The sequence below is a fragment of the Neopsephotus bourkii genome, unplaced genomic scaffold, assembly GCF_033783945.1.
Source record: "Neopsephotus bourkii isolate Nb327-2 ecotype Australia unplaced genomic scaffold, CSIRO-AGI_Nbou_v1 NB_2, whole genome shotgun sequence".
Lineage (NCBI taxonomy): Eukaryota > Metazoa > Chordata > Aves > Psittaciformes > Psittacidae > Neopsephotus > Neopsephotus bourkii.
In genome coordinates, this window is record NW_026900519.1 from 1,188,839 (window position 1) to 1,214,941 (window position 26,103).

A 26,103-nucleotide genomic window follows, 5' to 3' on the forward strand; every position below is an offset into this window, starting at 1 on the left:
TTGTGTTTCTAATCCAAATGTACTTCTCTTTATTCAAACCAGGGGTAATCACTGGTTAGTGCAAAATGCACCTAAACCTTTTGCCTGAGGGAAATCTACATCTTAACAAGGCCTCCGTTAACCCCTAATGAAATCCACAGAGGATTGGAAAGCGTTTGAAGCGCAGATCTAACACTGTGCTTCCTAAGTGACTCTGTGCGTCAAGCAAGTCTGCACCTGCCTTGTTACCAGCCCTATACCATCAGGTAACAACAGCAAAATACACTCAGTAGATTTCTTTGAACTCCCAGAGTTTCGGAACCATCCGCCCCACTGCTCGTGTTAGGAGTAAGGGGGTTGCAGCTTACCCTCACTTCCAACAGTGCTAACGGAAACCCTGTTTTAAATTAAAAAATAAGCCAGCATACATAGTAGAAAATTTCTCTTAAAAATTTCACAATCTGTAAATGCATATATTTTTTTTTTTCTCTTAAACATAAAAGTTTACAATATACGGTAAAACAAAGGCTCAGGAAAAATAATCTCCAAAAAAAAAAAAAAAGAAAGAAAAATTAAAAAAAAAAGAAATAAAAAAGAAACAAAAAGAAACCTGAAGTTTTGAATTAAAGCTGAAGACATTTTTAAAACCCTGTAGTTTGAACCAGTGACGTTTTCTTTATTTGTGCTGATGGGTTAGAGAAAGGAAAATGTTTAAAAACTGCAGTCCAAACACCCACAGCTCTGCCTTCAGAAGCCACCTTCCCCCACCCCCCCAAAAAAATGTTGTTAGGTTTTTCTTCCATCAAGTATGTGATTGTCACAAGTTCATAAGCCTGGGATTCCCGGGTTCAGCTGGTACCAGACATCCCAGTACGGACAGAATTCCCTGATTGCCAGCCCACGCTAGCGCCTGTAGGGGTGGAATCCTTGCACGTTATGGTTCTGTCCTCGTCCAAAACCACTTCCTCCTGCAGGTGGGCCACTTGATGGTTGAACTGAGGGGCCTCCGTAGGGAGGCGGCTGCTGGCTGGGATCAGAGAAGCCTTGTCCAAAACCACTCAAGTCTTGTCCATACCCTGGGGAGAAGGGAAAGAGGCAGCAGAGTCAGCTTCCAGCCTCATCCATCCACACACACACAACAGCAGAGGTGCAAATCCAAGACCTGATCCCACCCAATCCCCACACACCTCTAACATTACAGTAAGCAGCTGCTTTCAGTCCCTGCAATCATTTATCTTCTATACACAAGAAACAGGCAAAGAAAGCAGAACTGAACAGGTATGCAGAAATGGTTGTTTTCACTTCTGAGGTAATCCTGCCCAGGCTGGCAGCTCAAGTTTTGGCTGTTCAAAAGCTTGAAGCGGCTTGCAAGTTTGCTGTCAGCTCATTCTCAATACTTGTATTTTGTTTTGGGTTGGGTTTTTAATTGCCTAACAACTAGTACTGTCAGGTTCAGCACGGATGAGGGTACAGCAAGGAAGTTCTTCCTGAAACCTATTGTACCTGCAGCACCTCAGTTAGATTCTGGCTTTGTACACTCAGCTTCACCATCTTTCCTGGATAGGCAATAAGCTTTCTTGCTGAAGAGACACATTGAAGACAATCTTAAAGTCCCTTTCAAAAACAGAGTCCTGCTGCATGAGTATTTATTTTCATTAACTAGCCACTAACCACCCTCTCATTCAAGGAATACTAAATTCAAAAAACGTAAATTGAAATGTGAGGTATCAGAGTTGGAAAAGTGGAATTCAGAAGGTTGAAACTACTGCCCCCATTATACACTTTATAAGGGAGCCCTGCAGGAATAAGTAAGATCCTTCCCTCAAAACCCAGTGTATGGGTGAGCTGGAGGGTGTGTGTTGCACATTCAAAGAACAAAGCTCCATTTCAAAACCTGACACCTTACAGCTATTGCAGATGGTGGCAAACACTCCCAACCCAGCTAAGAGAAGCAGCAGTCACTAACCCACTACACAGTCCTTCTCCCACATCCCCCACGCCACCAACTGCATCTGAGTTCAGTCAGTTTTAAGCCTGAACAGGTACTGCATCTCAACTAAAGTTTAGGTTAATGTATGCCCCAAGTTAACGTTTATCTTGCTCTTCCTCAGTCTGGGGAACTAAGCACTTCTCGGGCCACACTGTCCTTCTGCCACTGAGTGAGGCTGCAACCACTGCTCTGCAACATAATCCATGCAAAGACCTGATTCCAACCACGCTTAGAGTAAGCAGAATATGGGGACAGAGAGAACGGGTGAAGACAAAAGACTTGCTGCAATTCTTGCTGCCAATAAGAAAGACAATTTGATGTAAATTAAGAACACCGAGAAATTTAATAAGTGTTCCTGTAATTAAATATGACTCTTATTGATAACAGTGGCATCAGTGCAAGCCTCTGCTATGGAAGATGACATTAAGAATCCTAATCGCTAAGTACATTTCTGCAGTTGTGTTTCTCTCTATGCAGGCTTAAAAGCAGGTTTAACTCTCTTAATCCAAAATCAAATCTCTTCGCATGTCTTCACTATTTTAATTTCAAGCTCTGCCTGTCTCTCGGGACTTATTGCCACTAATGAGCATTAAAAGCACATCTATCACAAGCCCCTATTAGCTCAAAATGCTAATCCAGTCATTTTTTCAGACAGAGATAAGCAGGCAACCAAAAATACAGTTTAATTGTTTGCCAAAGGGTGAGGCTCAGGGTAGGAAGAGGAAAAAAAAGAAATCAAGTTGTTCTCACTACCAAAATACAGTTTAATTGTTTGCCAAAGGGTGAGGCTCAGGGTAGGAAGAGGAAAAAAAAGAAATCAAGTTGTTCTCACTGTACGCTGCAGTGCTGCAGCATTAAGTGTTGGAAACCTCAGTTTTCACTTTGTTTATCACAAAGAAAACCTCCAGCATAAACCTGAACAGCCAGACATCTCAATATATCTCATCTTCCCCCTGCTTTCTTCGTTCCTGCTGCACCAGGAATCTCAGCCTGCAGCAGCACCTCCACTCTTCAAGTAAGCTGTGCTCACCAGTATGGTTTTACTCAAGAACCCAAGCTCAGTTCCATTACACAGCATAAAGCATCTCCAATGCAGCAGCCTGGGGAGCCAACAGCAGCCTCAGTCATGCTTCAGTCAGGAGCTTTCACTTCAGCCAGCTCATGAACAGCAAGGACTGTACTGCCCTTACTCCCAAGAGTAAACGTTTGAGCCACTTCGTTCCCCCCCCACCCTCTTAAAAGAGACCCTGTAAGAAACACAAGTTAATTTCCCAAAGGCAGATATATATCAAGAGCATTGGTTGTAAATAGGCACCACCTACCTATGCTCCTCACTGCTCAGCCTGACCATAAGAGTGTAAACAAAGTATTGGCGCGTAGCCTGAAGGGTCTTGAGAATAGGTACCCAGCCCTAGTAAGAAATGAGGAGACCAGGGTGACGAACCCCAAGAGAGCCCTGTACAGAGATAATTGTTCAGGGTGAGGGAGACACCCCCATGTTAGTGTTTCATGTACTAGTGCTTACATTCATCCTAGCTGTAAACATAGCAGCGTTTAAGATGCTGGCAAGCCAGGACAAAACTTAAAATGCCATAATGATTAGATAGTTCAGTGCCCCTTTAAAGCTCGTAAGCTCTATGCATTTATGTACATACATGCAGGTCAATTACCCTGCCAACGCTGCTAACAAATCTGCAATCACAGGAAGTGCTGAAGCTCCTTAAAAAGCTAGACAGGTTTTATACATAGCTTTATGAACAGGTGGATGACTCTGTGGGTACTGCAGCACATTAAATACATCTATCCCTTGTACTCAGAACAGCTTTCAGCCTAGGAAAGCACTCGACATAAAAAGACTCAACTACAATTGTGGTTTAAACAACTAACATTCTCAGCCCTCCTCCTCAGAATGCAGTACTACATACGTCTTCCTCCCTCCTCCCCCCATATCCAGCCCTCTTAGGAGGCTAAAGAACACCTGAAGTATTTCCCTGGCAAACAGGCTTCCTAAAACACACAAGAGGCAAGTGGTACCATATACACCAAATACCAGAATCCCCCCTCCCAGTTTTCCACAAGGTTGTAAACCAGATTCTTCCTAAACTCCTAATACATCACAGATATTGGCTCCCCACTCCCAGTTTTGTGCATGGATTTATACTCTATTTAGGAGAGCCCACCTCCCTTCAAAAAAGAGTCTGCAAAGAGACAAGTTCTGGCAAGAGAAGAACTTCCTCTTGAGTCACAAGGGCAAAGCTATCTATGAAAGCAACCATGTGTGTAACAAACAAATTGAAACCCATTTCAAGTTCAGGGACAGAAACATACTGCTTGCTTTACAAACACATGAGAGGCTCATCTTCCTTCAGTCTGTTTCACATTTTTGGAACTTCCAATAGTGTACTTTTGAATAACTCTCTGAAGTGTTCATTTCCTAACAGTTTCTGCAGGCACTTCAAACGAAGCAGGCAAACTAACACCCATGGAGAACATGTTCAAGTAGAGAACAGTCTTAATGCACGGCCTATTGCATGCAAAAAGTTCACCTGAAGTAAAAAATGACCAATTACAACCCCTTCAAAAATAGTATTAAAAAGCAGTATGGCACAAACAGCTCTTTGGAGAGCACTCCTCAAAACCAGGGCTGAAGGAAGAGCAAGAGCTCCCTCTCAGCATCCACAGGGAGGAGCAGATGTTGTACTCAGGAGCACAAGTATTTGTCTAGCAATTTTAGTTTGGTTTTGGTAGTACCACTGTTACACCAATGTCTTCCAGTGGCCCTCTGAAATGCTTCTCCATGTAGAACAGTGAAGCTTTACACACTTCTGACAGAACTATACCTTGAGCTAGACAGGAAAGGAATGGGGGAAGAAATAAGGCCTGCAGCTTGGATTCTGATACCCTGCACTGTCTGCCTCTTGCTGCTGTTCTTACTCTTGAAGACTATTCTCCAATCTGATCAAAGTCAGTTACACAAAAAACACTGACTGCAAGCTCTGGGATGGTTTTGGAGACAAAAAGTTTTAACTACAGATGCAGGGAGAGTGCAAATCAGTAGCTTAGCCTAGCAGCACACGGGTCTCTGAAGACTATTTCACAGCATACAAGCAATGTTTTAGAGTGGATTAAGAAAATACCCTCTGGCTACAATACTGCATGATTTAAGGATCTCTGGAGAGCTGGTGGCTGGCATTTGTGTCCTGAAGTGCCTGGTAGCAAACTGTTTATGAACACTGGTTTTCTGCACAAGTAGTAAAAAAAAAAAACAACAAAACCCAAAAAGCAGGAAGGGGAGGAAGATGAAGCTGAATTTATTTTACATGCAGTTACTTACCAAACTGACTATAAGGGAATTCTGGTGGAGCAGTTGGGGGTTTGCTCATGTCCTGAGTTGCCTGAGATGGTGGTGGTGGTGGTGGAAAAGCTAGTGGTGCTGCTCCTGGAGTGGCAGGTGGAGGGGGTACTCCAGGTGGGGCAAACTGGTCAGGTGGAGGAGGTGGAGCACCATAACCAAAACCTGAAAGGCAAGGAAAGCACAATGCACGTGAAAAGACCCAGGTGAACAGCACCCCGGCTTCTTGGCTGCCTTTAGAGTATGGTAACATTCTTTAAGAGCACAAGTCTTAAAACCAAAGTGTCTGTTACCTACTGTGGGCCATGCAGCAATTCACTCCTATACTGTGGCAAACACTGTGGCTGAAAGACCCAAGGATACACCTTCTGACATGAAAAACCTCACCCCAAAGGAAGACTGCGGTCTCAGCAGCAATCAGCAAGAGAAAGCGACCAAGGAGACCTAGGGCCCAAAGTCTGCACACTCACACACACACACGCAAGAAACATGAGGAGGAAGGCATGTTATTCCAGATCACAGGAAGAAAACCAAGTTATCCCAAGCAAATGGTTTGTAGCAGAGCAAGTAACTCTGGGTAACTGGGTGCTATTTTCCACCACCTTATTTTAAGCTGGGCTTGTGAATACACTTTTCAAGAGGTGGCCTGAGGTGACGGGTGCAAAAATCCTATTTGTACTTCCAATGCCACTTGTGACCTTAATTCCCTAAGCTCCTCCAAAACATCCAGCCTGTGTCTATCCCAGGTCACCATGCAGTAATTTCTAATTTCTCTCTTGGATGCTATAATAGGAGTACAGAATTAATACTAATTCATTTAGCAACACAGTTTCAAGCTTGAGAACATAGATGATCACTGCATCCACGTAAAAAAGTAACCCAACTCACAGACAAGAATATTCAGTATTTAATTATAGGTCAGAAATACACAATATGGGCAAAACATGTGAGGATTAATGAAATGTAAGGTGAAAAATCTAAGTCCAGAGAAAGATGAGTAACTCCTGTAGGTCACTTACTAAATGGTGGAGGGGTGCCATAGCCCTGCGGAAATCCTTGTGGAGGTGGGAATCCTCCAGGAGGTGTAGAGACTATGTATGAGGTAAATGGTGGTGGTGGTGGAGGAGCTCCTCTTCCTGGAGGAGGTGGTCCATATCCACCTAGAAAATGAAGAGAAACCAAAAGCTAAAGCAGCTTAATAATGCAGAGCTGCTGCTTAAGTCAGCATTCTCTAGATGGGGTAAAGCTGTTTGACAGATTTCAGACATGGTCTCAGCCCTTCTATGAATTCTTATTTTGGGGAATATTTGTCCTCCAAGTATCCCTACTGTAAATATTTGCCATTCAGAGTGTAATTCCTTTATAACAAATTAGTGTGGCTGGCAAGAGCAGGATGTATGTCAGCTCCCATTACTCATTTTTTAAGAACACATTATTTTCTTCGTTTTTTCAGGACAAATTCAATCCAGCTTTTAAATGTAGGTTAAATACTACAGAAATCCACAAATCAGTGTGAATTCTTGAAGAAACTGCACCCTCACTCAGTAGAATCTCTTTTTTTACAATCGGTCCCATGTAATGTACTTACCAATTGCCTGTCCAGCTGGCACCCACATCCCTAAAACAGAACAAAAACAGTGTGCACTGAAGCTGTGGACTATGAAAGAGGAATGATTCAAAAGAAAGCTGATCTTGCTCAGGGCCCTGGAATAGACTGGGGGGGATCCTCGAGAGTCCCTTACAGCTCTATTTTTATGGTCTGAGAAATAGTCCAGGACTATTTCTGCATATGCAATTCTGAAGACTCTGAATCATTCAGCAGATAATGCACTGAGGAGACAGGAATCCCCAAACTCCAATCAGATGAAGCATTCAAGAGCTGCAAGCACACCAAATGCAGGTAATTGTACTAGTATATAGAACGATACCACTGAGGATCACAGCAGACTACTCTGAAGTGGTTTTAGTACACTCCCATGTTTATTCTAGTTATTTCTGAAGGTTTTGAATCATAGGTTTTCTGCATCTGTCTCTGTACTAAGACTGAAAGATAAAGCATTTGTTTCACAGTAATCTTTCCAGTAGATCAGGTATCATCTTCTCTACAATAACTGCATTGAAAATAATCTAGTTTCTCAATTTGCACAGTTGCAGATTAGTGCATCTCTGTGAATGTCAAAGCCTCAGCTGCAGCTTTCAAGTTAATAAGCACCATGGGGAAACAAGCAATCCTTCCACTGAGGTACCATCTATTCTAGCAATAGATGAAGCAGTGACACTCCCTTTAGCCCCCCAGGTGAAAGTTTCTCATATGTCAGAGCAAGCAAATTCTGTTCTGTCAAATGCAACTCAATTATACCACTGGAATTCTCCCTAAGTTATCAAAACTGTCTTTGGATGAACTCAGCATATTTATCCTGCCTTCAAAATCTTGGGGGGGTTAAAGCCACAAGCCCAAACCACATGGCTGCTCCTTTTAGCCCCGAAGGGCTCGAGCTAAATCATGAAGATTCTAGGCAGTAAGTGCTCCCCTGCACCACTGCCAGCCCCATGGCTGCTTGTTATTGTTCCAAGATACATTAAGCAATAAAATCCAAAAGACAAGACCATCTGTTTTTTCTCTTTTCCCTTTCAGATTTTACTTATCACTTCCTTTGAAACTGCCTCAACCTTGAAAACCTGGATTTTCAGCAGGATTTGCTGTAGGGGTCGGAGGCAGGGCCCGAGCTGGATTCACAAGGTGAGCTGCTGAGCTTTCTCAATACCTTCTCCACATTACCCAAACCCATGTCCATTAAACCTGGGGAGAGGCAGAACCAAACAGCAGAGGTGAAGCGCTGCCTAAGACACATGCTAGGCATGGCACTACCCACTGGCTTCTGCCCTATAAAACCAAGTGTTTTGGGAAAAGGAGTGAAGGAACAATCTCAGCAGACTTGGGAAGGACTGATGCATGGAATTTTAGTTGTGCTGACAGGAACCCAGCAGAGCCATCACATTGGTAAGTCCAGGAATACCATCATTTGCCAGAAACCCAAACTGTCAGCAAGCTGTAAAGGAAAGACTCTTGCAACAGTGATGCTGAGATCAGTAAAGCAGTACCTTGAGGGCCATAACCCTGTTGCCAGGTTGGAGGGGGCTGCCCTGCCCAGCCATTGGCAGCACTTGGCATGATCCTGCTTCCCCACTGACTGGTGCCGGGGGGACCTGGAGTTTGGCTTTTGCTATCACGAGGTTCTGCACGTTTCACCTCCACCTAAACAAACAGAGTCACCACTTAGGAGAGATGGCACAGGTTAATATATACCCCCCTTCCCTTCACACACACCCTTAGTTACACTTAAGACTACACTTAGCATCTTATGACTTATGTCTAAATACTTAATTATTAAACTTAAGGCCAGTAATTTAAAATGTTTCTCAGGTACAATATATATGATGGTAAGACATTACAAGTTCTACTATTGAGGTCTTGAGAAAAAAAACACATCCTACAAATCACTTCTGTTTCATCATAGTACAGTATTCATTTGCTTTAATCTTAAAACAGCAGTACCCTCTTACAACGGCTCTTCACTTAAAAAAAGCATGATCTTTTACATTATTTATGGACTAATTTAGCACTTGAGCAAGAGTTACAAAGATGACATATTCAGCCAAAAAAACCCAAACCAACTTTGAGTAAAGAGGACGCTCTGAAAAAGGGTACTAATGCTTTAATCATTCCAACATGTTTGGGGTTCATTTGGAAGTTACAGTTTAAACCCACCCCACCTAACTACAATTTCAGCTCTGCTCATACCTGAGAAACACACATTTGATTGGTTGGTTTGGGTTCGGTTTTGTTGTTTTTTGGTGGTTTTCTCTTTTTTTTTTTTCTTTTTTTTTCTTTTTTTTTCTTTTTGGTTGTGGTTTTGGTTTGTTTTGTTTTAAAAACTTAAAATATTTTAGTTTAATGTCTAATGGAAGATAAAGACTTACCTTCCCCAGGCTAACGCTTAAAGAATCTCAATTAACTCAAACAATGTCAGAGGGAATGGATGTGATAAGAGAATCTTACATTACATCTAACAAAAAAGTAAACAAACATGCAAGTAATAAAAATGGACAGTTGAGTCAATAAGAAGCAGATCTTCATACTGTGTTAAGTCAGTGACAAAAGCCCTCCTGTTTTTCAAATGAGTAAGCCACAATGCCTAACTTATTTTAGTCAAAGATAAAATGTCCTAGTGTTCCAAGCCATGGAATAAGTGCATTTGACCTACTTAAAATAAGCTGCATACTCAATATAAACCTCTCTCTCTCTCTCTCTCAAAAAATCCCAGTTTCTGATTTAATGAAACACTCTCAGCATTCCTGCATGCTGAATTCAAGGCTTTTTTTATTTTATGATTAATTTTAATGGGTGCCAGAGTACAAAGAAAATAAATCTCAATCATCAACGGGCCTGAGTCGTATGGAAAAGAAAGTATTCAGAATTCTTCCTGCCATGTCTTAAACCCCATTCATGTCAGAGAACAAACAGGAAACAGGCACAAGGCAAGGACAAAGCCCCCCCGCCCCCACCCCACTGCAGATGCCCCAAGGACATTAGACATGACATTAACCAAATCTCAGTCAGCTGAAGGCCCTTCCAGAGAGGATCCAAGGGAATTTTTCAAAGGACTCAAATTAATGAGTCTTAACACATTTGCCTCGAGGGAATTCAGTTATTGCTTACAAAAGCAAGTTCTTCTTGCAATTTTAATTCCTTTTTTTTCCCCTTTCAACAACATATGGACTCATTTCAGCAATACCTTTATAATTACCAAAAAGATACCATTTTTAAAGCAGGCATTATTCGCCAACGAAGGAGATCGGAATATCTGGAGTTCATTAATCTATGCAGAAGCAGTCCATTCATTTTTCAGCACACATTTGGAAGTGGTGAACTGCCAAACTGAGGACTGAAAAAATCCCTGTGCAATATTCTTCAAAGCAAGGTTTAAAAATTCTACCTAAAGTCCAGTTTGCACCCACAAATGAGGCATTTCCATTGCTCCTGGCTGGCAAACCACTGTGTAACATGGTAGGGTTCTGCTCTTTATGTCATTGAAAGGGAAAAGAAGAGGACAGGAAAGAGATTCCTTCCTTTTGGTTCTGAGATTGTTTGGGAAACAATGGGGAACTCTGAATTAGCACTGACAGATGCTGAAAGCCACAGCGTAAAAGCTGACACTGAAGGCTCACACAGGGTTCTCCATGCATTCCCAGAACCAGTCCAGCAGAGGTACTCTCCTTTGTTCCTCACTACATCTACATCATGCAGCTTTATGATAGGACCTCTTGTTCAAGTGGTTTGTATAATTTTAAGGCAATTCCAAGGGAAGATCTGAATGTGCAAGTAAGGATACAGGTAATTTTTACACAAACCAATGTAACTCTAGCACTGTCAAGGCATCTGCTCACAAATGGGAGTGCTCAACAAGAGGAAAACACTATTTTGCACTTCCATTACTAGGAAATCAGCCCACCCCCCTTAACCCCACAACAAGTTCATAGGAATAAAAAGCATTATATACTGCATAATTTAACTACCGATGAACCGTAATTTCACTGATGGGCAAGAAGATACCCCTTGCTGGCTACATAAATACTTATGGACTACCAGCACACAGAGAGACTTTAAAAGACAATGCAAAATTACACATTCAAGGAAAACAACAGTGTTCATGTGTCTCCTTGTAATCTATTCACTCTGCAGGCAGCAGTTTTAACACTGGCTTTAAAAACTGTGGATATGAGTTTAAGTTCACCAGAATTTCCTGTGGTTACTTTTAGGTTAAGAAGTTATTTTTTTCTCTAGAAAACCTGGGTGTCCTGCACCAATTTATTCTGCTTTTCCTTTTTTTTTTTCCACAGGTCCAAGCATGTTCTTTGTTGAGTAACATCAAAGCAAGCCTAAAAAATTCCTCTCTAGCCAACATCCTGACAACACAGTATGAAGATGAAACAACCAGAGGTCACTTAACTGCATTGTGGTTAAATACTACATAGAGTACGTGGGTTTGTATCAAAGTTTCACAGTAAGTGACCCAATTTTTTTGTAAAAAACCAATCCTTCATGATGTTTTCCTTCCTCTTTTAAGTTTAAGATTGTATAAAGTACATTGTCTCACACCACCTCAAAATTTGAGCATCAAATACACATCTGAAGGAGTGGTATCTTAAACCAAGCCTTGAACAACTCAGATTTCATTGGGATTCTGATTTTCAAGCAGGTGGAAACAACTGACTGTTCTCCTTGCATCTTAGTAGTGCTCAAACCAGAGGTAGTCACCATCAACTCATTCCAATGTGAGCTATGCTCAGTCAGAGCAACCCCCCAGGTCTGTAAGCACAAGGCCTTACCCCAACCACAACAATCCACAACCTAAGTTCTTTGGCTCTCAAGATCTGTCTCTTCTAGGGGATGATCTTCCCCCACCTTCATGGGCAAAGCCTCAAATTTGGACTTAGGTGCTCTCCCTTCTAACTGAATCAGTGGCTAAGTTTTATTCACCAGTGAAATTGCTAGTTGCCCAAGACTTGGTTCTTTCTTAAGGTAAAATAAAACTACAACTACACACTTTTTTGCCCATGATGTCGTGAAAATGCATGTTGACAGCCTGGTCCACTGATTGTTCGTCCTCGAAAGTAATAAATCCAAAACCTAGCCAACGACGAAGAGTGAATCAAGGTAGCAGGGTGTTGTGACACAAAACAGGATGATGAACAGTATTAGGGGCGGACCAAGGGTTCAAGCAGGGGTTTCAGATAACAGACTTGTGTTAAATTGTCAAAAAAAAGTCAATCTGAGAAAATTGCAATGGATACTTCCTGTAATCAGGCAAATTTTAATGCCTCAGCCTGGTTTCAGACATGCAACTTAAACTGAGCTTGGTCACTATCTTTGAGTTTGGTTTTATTCCTAAGCCCGCCTACCAGGAGGGGAAAAAAGTGTGAATATAGTCACAAATATAACTGTGCCACATGATCAAAAACAAACTTGTGTGACAGCAGATTCAAGTCAAGCAACTTCGTTGCTCCTATCTTGGATTCAGACTAGATTCCCAAGGAAAACCTATTCTGTCCCTGCTCCCCAAAGCTGCAAAGCAACTTCCTCCCATCCCTTATCCCATCTTCTGGTTAGGGAATATTTTCTGTTAAAAATAATAAAGTTGTTTTTGAAATGTAGCTGTTAAAGCATGAAAAATTTTACCACTCCATGGATGAATGAGAAGCTTCAGAAACTAACAACCTAGAGCAGAGGTTCTCAAGTTTTCCACACTTTAGAAAAAGCATGTAATAGACATCACACCTTCCAAACACACCCCCCTGCCAACTGAAGAAGTGCTGCTTATAAAGAACGTGGTACTTGCCATCACATCCTTTAATCTATTTCATTTCTTCTATTTCCTGTTGGTTTTCTCTTGGAAAAATAAATAAAGAAAAAAAAAAGCAACCCTTTTCAGTCCCTCTTTTTGCCCGAAGCATTGCTACCAACTGCTCCAGATCCCCAAGGGGGGCTCACACCCTTTCATCTGACCATAGCCCCTGATGGTGGCAGCTCAGCCAAATCCAGCAGCTTTTTAAAAGGCCCCAAGGGAATGTCTGATGCCTGCAGAAGATGCTGGGAAAGAGGCAAAGCCCTGGGACCAAATCTCTTTTTGAAGGCACGCTTTGAGAACCACTGCACTTAGGTTGTAGCTGCTGATACTGCCGAGAGAGTGGCAAAACAGTGGTTAATTTCACAGAACACAAGAGGCTGGTTCATGCCATCAACCACTTGCTGCTGGTGTAACAACCAACCCCAGGAAAGGGAAGAAACATGCAGTACATAAATTGTGCCAGTCTTCAGATTAGCTAAGGGTAGAGCAATAAAAATTAGAAAGAAAAAACGAGGTGCAGCATCAAAAGCATATGGAACATGGATGCATTTCTGCTTTTCTGAAACCCAAGATTTCCCCCTTGGTTTGCATTTTGCTTTGCAGCTAGTGCTGACAGCAGCCATATATTGCTCTAAAGCGTTAAACAGAAATACAGTATCTATAACAGTTAGTGTCTCTCTGAGCTTATCCAACTGGGTTGGGTAAGCCCAAAGAGGCCTATTGTAAGAAAGTTTATATATATATATATATATAAAAAAATACACAAAGATACAGGCCAAAATAGATTCCAGCAGGTCAAATTCTGCTGTCAGCAACAAGAGCAAAAGACATCACTAAAATAAAATAAAAAGGAAAAAACTTAGCATTTCCCACACACAAGAGACTGGCAGTATAAACGAAGTTTTGCTGACCTGTGATGAAAGCAGCCTCAAAACTGAGAGCAGCATTTCATCACAATATATTTGTCTGAGGTTAACTAGAAATCTAAAGTATCAGAGTCAAAAGAAAAGTATTTAAATCACATGTTTAATATTACAGCCTTTATCTCAAAAGACATGGAAAGGAAAATGATGGATAGCACCTACATAGGAAGGTTGCTCATTTAACTTGATTCCAGTAAGACTGAAGGAGGGCAATCGATTGTGGGATGGAGACAGGGCATGAAGGGGGAGAAGGAAGGGAAAAAGAATAAAAGAGAGTAAGGGGTCATTGAGGAAGTCAGTAAAGAAAAACAAAAGATTTAAAAGGGTCAAACCCCACAAGATAAGGAACAGTGAAGAAATCAGTACAATACACAGCAAAATTCAATAATGCAATTTTAAGTACTATCAAAGTGAGGAAGTCTAACATCCAGTAGCTTTATTTTTGGAAGGACAGGACTTGACTGAAGACTAGAGAAACTAATAGCAGGAATCTGAGTGGACTATAGACCAGAGCAATGCCACTGGTTTGCAGCCAAGGGGAAGGAAAGAACAAACACAGCAAGAACCTGTAACTTACTTCACAGCTGCTGGTTTAGCAAAAAAATACAATCGAAAAGCTTGAGGAGTAGAGACTGCAACAAAGCCACAGTTTCTTTTAAGATGCAATGAGGCTGCTTGTGCTTCTACTTGGAACTGAGAGTTCTCATGAAAGCACTGCTTGCAGGAGAGCTAACGGAAGTAGTGAGTAAGCAAAGACTTGAGACACAGCTGGCTCCTCAAGGGCAAAGCCACAGCTCTGACACTAATCAAGAATCTGGTTCCTAGTGCTCTTGTGAGAAGCTGAAGGTAGATGAATGCTACAGGGATTAGTAACACGGATGATTTTCCCCTCTTCCTACCACCAAACGCAGTTCAAAGTGCAAGGATAGGTAATGGAAGAAGGCAAAGTGCAGAGTGGTGCAAGTAGAAGATGGCAGTGAATCAGCCTTTTAAATTTTATAAATATATACTTACTCAGGTATCATTGTAAAAGGAAAAGTGTATAGACTGAGCAGCACTTTCTGCAACAGAACACAGATCAGAAAGAGAAGGCAAGAGAAAATGTGTTCTGGGATGCACGACCAGGAGTACCGAATACAAACAATGAGTTGCTCCCAGCACACCCCCAGGGACAAACAAGGCCATTTTTGGAGATGACAGTTAGCTGCCAGACTACATAAAAGAATGTAAAAGCACAAAAAATGAAAGCCAGAGCAACAGGATTCAAGAACAGAGCTTCAGAAGTCAGCTGAGTTAAGGAAGAATGTACCCGGCACTACGGCTGCACCCAGGATGGAGACAGACAGGCTTCCAAACCTGCACTCATCTGTCACTTCTGCTTTAAGCTACCACCTACTAACTGGACCCAAACCCACCTTTTGGTTTGGTTTAGTATAGCTTTAAGCAGAAAAGCATTCAGATGAGGATTAATCCAGATGAGGTGTGATGTTTTAGTACCTTTTGCTCAGAGGCTGCAAAGCTGGGATTAAATATGACAAAGATTGAGATGATACAATAGTTAATTAAATATTGCAGAACTGCAGCCACAACTTAATATTCAGATGCCTGCACCTTTGTGTCCACTGCCTCCTCTAAAACCAGATGTTCTAGAGCACTTGAATAGATGAATGTATGTTCTGTGTAAATGAAAGGTATCTGTTCAAAGAAGATTAAGATAGCTAACGCAAGAAAACAAAAAAAAAAACAAATATATTGAAACTTCGTTTACACTCCAATAAAAGACAAAGCCCGTCCCTCCTCTGACTGTGGAACTGGCCTGTACCTCTGTGATAAATTATCACCTAGAGAGAGGAAATCTAAAGAGATATCGTTAATCACAGTCAAACAATTCACAGAGAGAAAAGAAAACAAAATAACTTACTTAACATTACCATACTTTACTATGAAACACTTAAATATGTCACTAAGGATGTCTAAATTAAAAATAAAACTAAGACTTAACAGCTTAATAAATATGAAGTGAAGAATATATTTCTTAATAATGAGTCAGAAGAGAAATGCAAGTTCAGATGGCAAACTATTCTCTAGCATGTAGAACATGCTACAAGGTGGTCAGTGCAACTAAGCTTCACAGATCTAAAATATTGCCTCTTCATTGTCCAACCGATGATAGATGCAATGGAAGGTGAATGATATGAATCTTGCTTCGTATTTTGACCAAAGGTTACCAAGTTGATTAAATTCTCAGGTTTTCTTGGGTTTTTTTGGGGGTTGGTTTTTTTTTTCTTTGGTTGGTTGGTTTTGTTAGGTTTGGTTTTCTTTTGGTTGTGGTGTTGGTTTTGTCTCTCCCCCCCCCTTTAAAAAAAGCAGTCTAGAATACAGGGATTATACACCCCAATCAAAATATTGACACAGATTTCAGCGTTATTTGGTGTAGTTTAGGGAGGGGTTTTCTTTAGTTTGAAGTGAAGCCATTTAACCAAAACAAAAAGCATATAATGGATGCATTCTGTTCTAATCTGGTGTTCAGAAATACTCTGAACTGGAGTATCCCCCCCATGCAATTACAGACATCAACATACCTTTCATGTGGAAAAGGAGGAAAACCTGCACTTCCCCTCATCCCACCCCCCAGTAGTACCTTAAGCCACAGGAGAGGCTCAAGAACCAAATTTCATTCAACTAAAAAACTACCCGAAACCTCAGAAATGAACATGAAACATCTGACTTCAAATGCACAGATACCAACTAAGCTGCAGATGAAGAGTTTAGGCTTGAAGTGATATTTGCCCAGTGAATTATTCTTTTTCCTGAGGCAACATAGGAAAAAAAAAAAAAAGGCTACCTTTTCTGATGGTGTGAAATAGTTTGCCATCTGACTATAGGAGAGTATGAAGAAATTTCAAGGACAAACTAGATCAGCCTTTACCTCGGGGCCTCTGTTTCTCTGCGTCATAGATCATTACAACTTCAGTGACCTGGAAGAGAGAAGGGAAATTCTACTAACTGTGCTACCAGGGGAGTGTTATAAACAGTTACCACAGGCTTCTTTCCCACCCTCTATCCACAAAGCACAATTAAATGCTTGATGTAGCCATCCATACCAGGCTGTCCCAGCACAGTGCAGACAAACAGGGAATGCTGCTCTTGATGGGATTTTAAGGAAAGCATGAGTTCATCTATTTCAGAAAGCTGCTGGTAGACTGTGGCTTTTTACAGTCTCACCACACTTAAGATTTCAATCTGGCATTAAGGTCTTCACATTGTCTATAGCCACACTACAGCCTATAACACCGCCCCCCCCCAGGTTTCTGGTTTTATTCATCAATGTAGCTTCTTAAAAAGATTACTTTGTCCATTTTTAAACATTTGCACTCTCACCATGAAAAGCAGCTTTAACTCCAGACACATTTAAGAATCTGCACAGCTTCTCTGCTTTACTTACTTGAACATCGATGTGGCACAGAGTAACTGATGTCTAAACTGATGCTTTAAACAGCATTACACACACCCCTCCCCAAATTACAGATGATCAGTATCAGTGTGATTTTAACTTAGGAAAAAAGCCCAAACAACTCTGTGGCCACAAAACATGCATGAGCCTCTAATTCTCCAAAGGTAACTCTTAAGAACACTACATAGACTCTCCAGTTTCTACACTACTGTTAAAAGTTCTACTACTTACTTTCAAAGGCACTTACACTTAATGGCTGTTGCCTTCTACATTTGGTGGAACATAACCCTGTATCTCCCAAGCCATCCAGAGGTCAGAACTGGAAAGCCAAAAGTCTGTGAGGAAGAGCCTTTAGAAACTACGCTCCACAGCTGTGGAGCATGCTCCCCCATTTTGAATTATTGAGTTTACTGCAGCCTTTCAAACTAAAGAAACAGTTGTTAGCCATTGCCCTGGGTTTTTCTGTTTCAAATGATCTTAAATCAAAATTTCAATACAGTACTGTTGATAAACTGAGCCACTTGAGAAAGAACCAATAAATCCTTTGCTGCCACTAAGAAGAGATCTCGGAGAAAGGTGATTAAAAAGAAGTATCAAGAGAACACATTAAATGCCACTTGAAAATGGCAAGTTCACGTTCACCAGCAGAGTCTTGAATTTAACTCAGGCAATCTTTATGTTTCTAAAGCTTATTTATAGCAGAACATAGTAATTTAGTTCAATAGTTTACCATCTTAAAGGGGCAGTGAGAGTTGGGACACATGTGAATTAAATAGGGAAAAAAAGGATCAGAATATAAGTCATTTCAATCTGAGGTTAGCGACTGAATTAAAACCAAGTGCATAACGTGAATAGTAGTTTGTCTCTAGAATGGAGGCTCTGGACAACAGAACTCAGACGTTTCCAGATGATGATGTAAAAGCAGCTGCTATTACCAAAACATTGGCAGAAGCCTGCAGACCTACCCGTACACGTAGTCAGAGAAGGATCTTAGACAAACCCAATGAAGTACTTGCTGTGCTCCTTCCCTCCCTCCCCAACCCCAGTTTAACCATTAGGCCTCAAGTTATCAACTGAAAAGAGAAAAACAATCTTAAACCAACTCAACTCAGTTTTTGTATGAGAATGAAATACAGCATCAGGTAGGCTTAAACAAGAGGAGACAGAAGCAGCAGAGGAAGTACATGTCAGAGCAACAGATTTTGGCAAACGGCAAGATACATTTCAAGATGATGAACATTTACGAATGCTTCAGTATGTCCCTACAGCAGTTTGTCTAAATTAACCCAAAATTCGACAGCTTGATGAAAACTGAGAAAAAGCAGTGGGGAGGAAAGGATCTTGCAACCGACTGCGAAGCACCATCATGCTGAATGACTCACCACTCCGAATTTCTTGAAGTATTCCCTGAGCTCTGTCTCGCCACAGTTATGAGGAATCCCACCAACAAAAATTTTATTTGATTTATTGTTATCGCTCCTGGATCCTTTCTGCTAAATCAAGGAGGAAAAGAAATCAGTCAGAAGGACAAGAAAGTTGGCTACTTCGAGCATTTTATACCGAAACATGAACTTGCAGGTTGAGGGGAAGCCATCTCCAAGCTTGAAGTCTCCCACTCACTAAAGTGAAGCAACTGCATGGTCAGAGCTCAAGCTGTTTAGTGTTTGCAGCTATAACCCAGTCTCTGTTCTTCAGAAGATCAGAAAACCAGGGACTGTGTTCTGAGGCCATTTACTCATTTTCTAATGAATCATATTAACCTGCAGGGTGTGAAGGAGGCTGGAAAAAGAGCATCAGTCCTGCAAGTGAACTTCCAGACACTTGTTTCAAGATCTGAAGAACTCATCTAAAAGCACTGCTAAGAGCTTAAGAAAATACCACACCCGAACCGAGTCTGACGCAAACACACGATGTTCATTAACACTTTGTTGTACTTGGAGCCCTACCAAGGAAATCTAAGTAAGAGACATTTTTCAGCAATCAAATTTATACTCGAGGCCTGCATACTGACTCCTGATTTTAAAACATGGATATAATCCAAGTGAACTCAATTTAACTGCTAGAAGGTAAGCCAAAGCTTGGAAAAGAGGCAGGATACACCAAGTATCTTTCCTTACCCATCCTTCCTTCGGTCGTGTCCTTTCTGGTTGCATCCCCCTAGGTGTACATGGCTTTGGATCAATCTGGAAGAAGTTCCAGTTTGGTCAGATCTCAGCGTGCAGAATACTGTTCTAAAAGTTACATTTAGGGCAGCTGAACACAGCACTGCTGAAATCCAGCTCCTCAGATCACAGCTCTCATCAATACATCGCTTCTACAATGTGACACAAATCACTGAGTTAAAGCTGTCTTACAATAAATAATTAAACCCAGCAACCAGGTTAACTTTTACACTATCTGCAAACAAGCCACCAGAACTTAAACCAGATCTCTGAAGCAGTGTGGAGCAGAAACAAACCCAGAACACAGAAGCAACTTACATTTCGGCCATCTAACGTGTGAGGTCTACTGGCCAGTACTGTTCCCACACAGTTGGGATCTTTGAATTTGACAAATCCAAATCCTCTAGACTGGTTTGTTGTTTTGTCTTTCATTATGACGCAGTCTACGACTTCTCCATACTGGGAGAAGTAGCTACGAAGAGTTTCTGTTAAAACAAAAGCGTATATTAAACAGAACCAGATATTAACTTTAACCAGGCTGTGTTTGCAGTTATGAGACAAGAGATAAACAAATGTCTAAACAAATTCAAACTCATCTTCTGAGAAGGATCAGATTTTACTTCCTCTAAGCAAACGGTATGTAATGATTTCCACTCACACGAAAGGAAAGTTGTGTTGTTGTAAAGCAATGATAAAAAATTGTCATCATCTGAGCTAACAAAAACTTCAGTTCCAAACACTGACAGAAAACAGAAACCCCAAAGTGATTAACACCCATCTGAACTCTCTGCAGAAAACTGTATTAACAGAAGAGAGCGGTAGAATCCCATGGAAATCTTCCTACCACAGTCATGTCTTTACAAAGCTACATCTCTGTACATTGTTTCCCTTGCTCAACTGGTGTAGAATATCCATCACTTACCTTGTGTTGTACTCCAGTCCAAGCCACCCACAAACAGTTTTCTGCAAACGAAGCACAGAGCAGTTTTAGGGTGCTACATGACAAATGCTTCACGTTATTCAATGCAGAATTCAGCTATTCTGATGAGGTCTGGTGGTACCGAGGCCTCCAAAACACACTACAAATCTTGATCCTCAATAAATTCCCTGTTCTCCAGGACAACTACCTTGTGTTTCATGAAGACCCACATAAAATTGAAGCATCTCGTTTGTGTGCCACAAACATGAACAGAGATTGTAAGCTTATTACAGGAATATATTTTATTCTTTTACACAAAGAAAATACAAATCAGTTGCTCCAAACTTCCTATTTGCAGGTGCTGGAGAAGGCAGGTACTTTCAGAAATCATTACCCAGAAGGAAAAACCACATGTAACATCACACAAAGTACATTTACCTGCTCTTCTGGGGCAGAAACGAGTTCCAGCATGGAACACTTCATATAAACCTTCACTGAAACTTGGGAAGTGGTCCAAGAACAGTTATAAAACCTGGTTAACCCTCACCCCCTAATTCCAATGGGATCTTTGGATTCCTGGATCATAGGCTCTGAGCTACTTACAGAACTTCTCTTAGCACAGCTAAGGGTCCATGCAGTTCAAATTTAAGGATGAAAACAAAATCCAGAACTTCTGAGCTAAAGCAAACTGACCAAAAATCAGGCATCCTACTTTAAATACCCAAGTCCATTCCATTTACAGCTTTAGTCCCAGACTGAGGATCAAGAGGTATGCAGAGTCTTACATCAGGCCTCCAACTGTGTGAAGAATGGGCTCTCCACATCCGTTTGCTGCCTGACACAGAACATTACCAGAAAGATAAACGACAACCAGAATAGGGTAAACCAAAAAGATTCTACAAAAACTCACTAATAATGAGCCCTGTAGAAAAAATAACACCAGACTCTGAAGTTTACACACTTGATGTTATCATCTCCTAAACTTGCTCTCTGGCTGTGTAATTGGGTAAACCAGAAAGCATGTGAGTGTTTTCCACCACTGGATCAGAAAAAGCTTAAGTCAGCCCTCAGGCTTCCTGCCCCTGTGTTCTCCAGGTACTGTCTTGGTAGAGAAAAGTCGTGAAACTGCCTATTAAAACGAACAAAAGGCTTTCATCCCTCCCTTTTATGTCCTCCTCCCTGCTCACCCTGAAAGACCAGTCAAGATCACTTTTGTCTACCATTATCTTCCTGTTAAATGAAAGCAAAAGTATAACTACGAAGTTCAAGTCTAAGACAGAGGGCAAACTTGTGAGGCAAGTACTAAACAGAGTAGCACTAATTCAGCAATTAGTTGTGAAACCATTTTACAATCTAATTCAGAGATTATCACCAAATAGATGAGAAAGTCATGGCCAACACCCAAAATAAGCTCCATGCTTAAAATTTAAGGCCAATCCAAATCTACTCATCTCCTGAAAAGAGCATCCAAATCTGTGCCATTTCATGTCAGAGCACGCCAAAGTACTGGGGTGAATGCACAAGCAGAGCAGCAAGAAGCCAGACTGCCTGCTTTGCAACTCTTTATCAACTGTAGGGTGTGACAGAACTTCCATGCAAAGTAATTTACTCCATAATTAAAGGTTACTTCAAAGGCACCTCACAACTCAGTAAGAAGGCTCTTTTTAGTAAGAGGCACCAATGCAGAATCTCTTCTGTTAATAGTCTTATGGGTCTGCACAGACAAGTGCTGAGATAGTTTGGATTTGGGGGTTGGTTTGGTTTTTTTTTTCAAAGGATGCCCTCTGTTTCTCTTATGAGTCCTCAAAGAGGAACCATATTTGGCTTTGTCTGCTACTCACCCTCAGATACATCCAAGTATACAGCCGTATCTGTGTTGAGGCTGGGAACAAGAGCACCTTCAGTTACACGGGGAAAGTTGAACTTCTCCTAACAAACGTTAAACTTCCCCTCACCTGCTTTCTTCAGGAGCAACCAACTGCAGTAAGAAAAGATTCACCCCCAGTGAGAGCTAGAAGGTCCTGTGTAGCAGGGCGGCTTGCAGACCAAACAGCAGTCCCTTTTTGCTTTGATTCATTTCTGTGTGATACGGCATCATTTTGTGACCCCTATGCAGCAGCCAACAGTGACTAAACCAATACCTCAAGAGTGAATGTGAAACCAAGGGGTGACTGCACTCACAGTTAAACAGTACCTACGTGTCGTGAGAGGTGACAGAAGTCTTGTCCTTCAAAAAATGCCTGCTAGGCACAGATCAAAGCATCTTCTTAAGCAGGCCAGAAAATAACTGAACAGCTAATAGGCAAAGAAAGCAGAGTCTTCATAGTGCTGCCAAAGACAGATTATAATGCACCTGATAACGGCTCAAGAAGGACATTCCACCCATTACCCTCCCTGAAAGCTGCCTGGTTCCTACTTGCATGTTTCAGGATGCCAAAGCTTTCCTCAAGGACGGAAAGCTCCCCCCCACCTCCCTCCACTGGCAGCATGCTCCCTCCTGGCACCAGTTCAAAGAGCTTGTTCCACCCCACCTGAACTGGACCCACCTGCAGTCACCAGGCTCAGACCTCCCGGTACCTTCCACAACAGCCCCTCGACTGCATTTCCTCTCCATGTCCCAGACACAAACGTGTATCTCTGGGCTCTTTTTTGTGTCATTTTTAGGAAGAGTAAGTTCTATAAGGAAGTAACTTTACTTCCTAATAGTAACAAAAAGAGTAACTGTTACAATGCTATATCCTATACCAGAGTAAAGTTTTGATGTAGCCCATTACTATGTGACATTTTCCTCAACCAACCACATTTTGGGATTGGTTGTTGGTTTGGGGTTTGTTTGTTTAGGCTTTTTGGTTTCCCCCTGCCCCTTATTTTAACTAAATTTGATAGTTTGGTATACAAGATTAATCTATGCAAAATCAATTAAAAAATACCAGGTGCATTCTGACAGAGCATCAAGTTGTCTTCAGGGACAGAGGATTCCCTGCAGTTAACAGTCACTGAAACCTTCCAACTCCATTATGAATTATTTGTAGTCACCCTACATACATTTAAACAAACAAAACAAGTTGGGTTGCCTAAGGTCAAAGACAGCAGCTGTATGTAAATACAGGGCTTCTATTTATATGCACCCCATAGAATGCCAAAAGCCAGGACTACCCGCTCTTCAGCTCTTCAATGGATTGCATTGAATATGCTGAGTGAATGCAAGAGTTAATAATCCCTGCCTAATACAAAAACCTAGACCTGATATTATATAGGACAGTTGTGTGAAGTAACATCAGGTTCCCCAAGCTCAGCCTGCTCCTAAGGTCTTAAGATACAGGGCCTTCTGCAAGACGTCTTGTTCAAACAGTTTCTGGACTGGTAGTTATTAGGATTATGTTATCAGTTTGAGGCTGCTGACATTGCTGTGCTCATACCTACTTACATCATCTTCCAATACAGATTGTAGTGCCAGAAGGATGCTATAGCAGATTCCCAATGGGATGGAAAGCAGCACCAGCCTGATGAAGACAAAACAAAATGCTCTCTGCTTCCCGGAGCAGGTCTGTCTCTCCACTGTGAACGTATAACAGCGTGCACCACCCGGGCTCAGCACGCTCAAAGCAGCAGCATCCTGCACAGGGCTCAGTTTGGGAACTCTTCAGAAGTTACAGAACATACAAGACGCTTTAACCCAGTTTCACGTGTTCTGCTTCAATTATTTCCCGACTGATTTTTACTTGCTAATTTATTCTTTTCTGTCACTGAAGCAGACAATCCCAGAACTAGTAAGAAAGCATGCAAAGCATGCATTGCAAAAGTGCCTAAGACTCAACAAAAGCACACTCTTTGGCTACATATCACAGCTACATCCTGGAGCAGAAGAGTCTCAAGATCAGTGCGTTCTTTCATCCAAAACAGCTCCAAGTACTAAACAGAAAAACCTACTCACATCCACACAAGGCCTGCAGCCTTGCTAAGTATTTTTTCTTAAAATTTCTATCTAGAAAAGCAGATAAATTTATAACTTCCTAATAAAAGTTGCATCTCACAACAGCTTTTTCGAAATACAACTTCCTTCACACAACTGCAGGCAGCTGACTCCAACTGCAGTTTGTTCTATGGTTTCACCTCTGTATTTGAGCATTGTTGGGGGGGGGGAACAAAAATAAAACCAAACCAAAATTATCCTTTCTGATTAAAATCCAATCCTTTGCAATCTGATTACAACTCAAAAGGATCAAAATCTAAGTAGCCTGCAACTGGGAATGAGCTCTGTGACAGCTGGGCCTGGTCAGGGGGAAAACTGACAGTATTTCGCTGAGAACGTGGAGCCAGTGCTCACCTATGGGTCCAGAACAGCAGCAGCGCACACGAGTTCGCTCATCAGGTCTCTCATAATGCAGCAGGCATAGATTAAGGCCCAGGACCAAACGCTTTCAGAGCAAACCCTACATATCCGAACATGCTTTGCACAGTATGTGTGGTTCACAGCAACGTGCTGTATTCAGTACAGCTATCCTATCGCTCCTATAGCTAAAACTATATCAATTAAGACCATGCAAAGTAAATAAGCAGCGCACTACGCACTGAAGACAGGACGGGAAGTGTCCACTCCATAGCTTCAAAGGTGACCGGTTAACACGTGCGTATTTTGAGCCAAAACTTGTGGAAGCTCAGCAACCAATCTTTCTGATTATTTTGTCTATTTTTTAGTTCTAACGTGCCAAATCAACAGACTCATAACTTAAATGTCACCAGGCTTTAGAATACAGAGCACTGAAGCACAATAACGCTAAATACACCGCAGAAGAACCAGGTATGGCAGGCTAACGCTCCGCAGGAGCCACAGAACCTCCGGGAAGCCTCTGAGGAAAACGCAGCGGGTTTGTGCCCGCACCACCGGGCACAGCACCGGTAGCGGGAAGCCACTGCCGGCACAGGGGAAGTTTGGAAGCGCAGCTACGCGCAGCGCCGGGGCTCCTCTGCAGCACGGAGCGAGGGGAGGCTGCCGGCGGCCGCCTTTGTCCTGCCCTGGGTACCCCCCCCTCTGCCAGCAGCGCAGAGCCCAAATCCCTGACCCAAGGCCCGCCCGGCCCCGGCGGGGCCCCCCCCGCCCCGGTGCTCCCGGTACCGGCGCGGGAAGCGCCGCGGTGACCTTGGGCGGCGCGCACCTGCCGCCGCAGCCCGGCGCGGGCCGGTCACGTGGAGGGGGGGGGGCGCGCTCCCGCCCGCAGGGCCCAGCATGGCGGACAGGCCCGGTGGCGGCGGGCGCCTCTCATCGGCGGCGGAAGTCCCGGTGCGGCCCTGGCCTCGGGGCACACGGGAAGGGGTACGGGACCCCTCGCCCCCCCACCCTGCCCCGCTGCCTCCTCCTCAGGCGGCCGCGCCCCCCCCCCCCACTCACCCGATCTCGTCGGCGCCTCCCACGCTGTTCATGGCGGCGGCTCCTCGGCGGTATCCGGGGCCGCGCCCGGCTCTTCCCTCCGGCGGCGGTAGCGGCGGCACCAGCGGCAGCTCGCGGGCTCCGGGCACTCGCTCCTCGCCGTTTACCCCCGTTTCCCCCCCCCCCCCCCGGCGCGCGCTCCCGAGCTGCGCAAAGGCCGCCCCCGGCCCGGCCCCCCCCCCAACCGCGCGCTCGCGCTCCCTCAGCGCCGCCAGCCGCCGATGCGCGCGCACCTGCCCCCCTCGCTACGGGGTCTCCGGGGCCGCGCCCAGGGAAAGGCGGGGCGGAGCGGAACGCAACGCAACGCAACGCGCGGGGGCCGACGGGAAGGGCAGTCCGCCCCGCAGCACGTGTGCCCCGTGGCGCGCCGCAGGGTCCTGCCGCCCGCCTCCACCCCCTCCGGGCCCGGCCCTTCCTCTCCATGCGGTGCAGGCGGGGCTCGGGGTCACCCCGCGCAGGGCACGGCGGAGCGCGGCCCCGTGCAGCC

At 43.1% G+C, this 26,103-nt stretch overlaps 2 protein-coding genes across 8 annotated transcripts in view; one reads left to right on the forward strand and one right to left on the reverse strand.

Annotated features, from left to right (window-relative positions):
- DAZAP1 (DAZ associated protein 1) lies at positions 1-25,721 on the reverse strand. Of its 7 annotated transcripts, XM_061357112.1 has the most exons (13): positions 25,578-25,721; positions 20,192-20,232; positions 19,588-19,754; positions 19,225-19,290; positions 18,490-18,600; positions 16,583-16,631; positions 11,930-12,012; positions 8,424-8,577; positions 6,910-6,939; positions 6,341-6,481; positions 5,304-5,486; positions 3,292-3,380; positions 919-1,055 (listed from the first exon to the last, which is right to left on the reverse strand). In XM_061357112.1, exons 1-12 carry the CDS (start codon positions 25,607-25,609, stop codon positions 3,301-3,303), a joined length of 1,137 nt encoding a protein of 378 aa, XP_061213096.1. In that variant the 5' UTR covers positions 25,610-25,721; the 3' UTR covers positions 919-1,055; positions 3,292-3,300. The 7 variants fall into 7 exon arrangements, with proteins under 7 accessions (XP_061213025.1, XP_061212942.1, XP_061213258.1 ...); XM_061357041.1 differs by lacking the exon at positions 3,292-3,380 and having other exon boundaries at positions 1-1,055; positions 18,490-18,597; XM_061356958.1 differs by lacking the exon at positions 3,292-3,380 and having other exon boundaries at positions 1-1,055.
- PEX11G (peroxisomal biogenesis factor 11 gamma) overlaps positions 1-26,103 on the forward strand; it is a 343,872-nt gene that overhangs the window by 283,945 nt on the left and 33,824 nt on the right. The gene's annotated exons all lie outside the window — the stretch shown is intronic.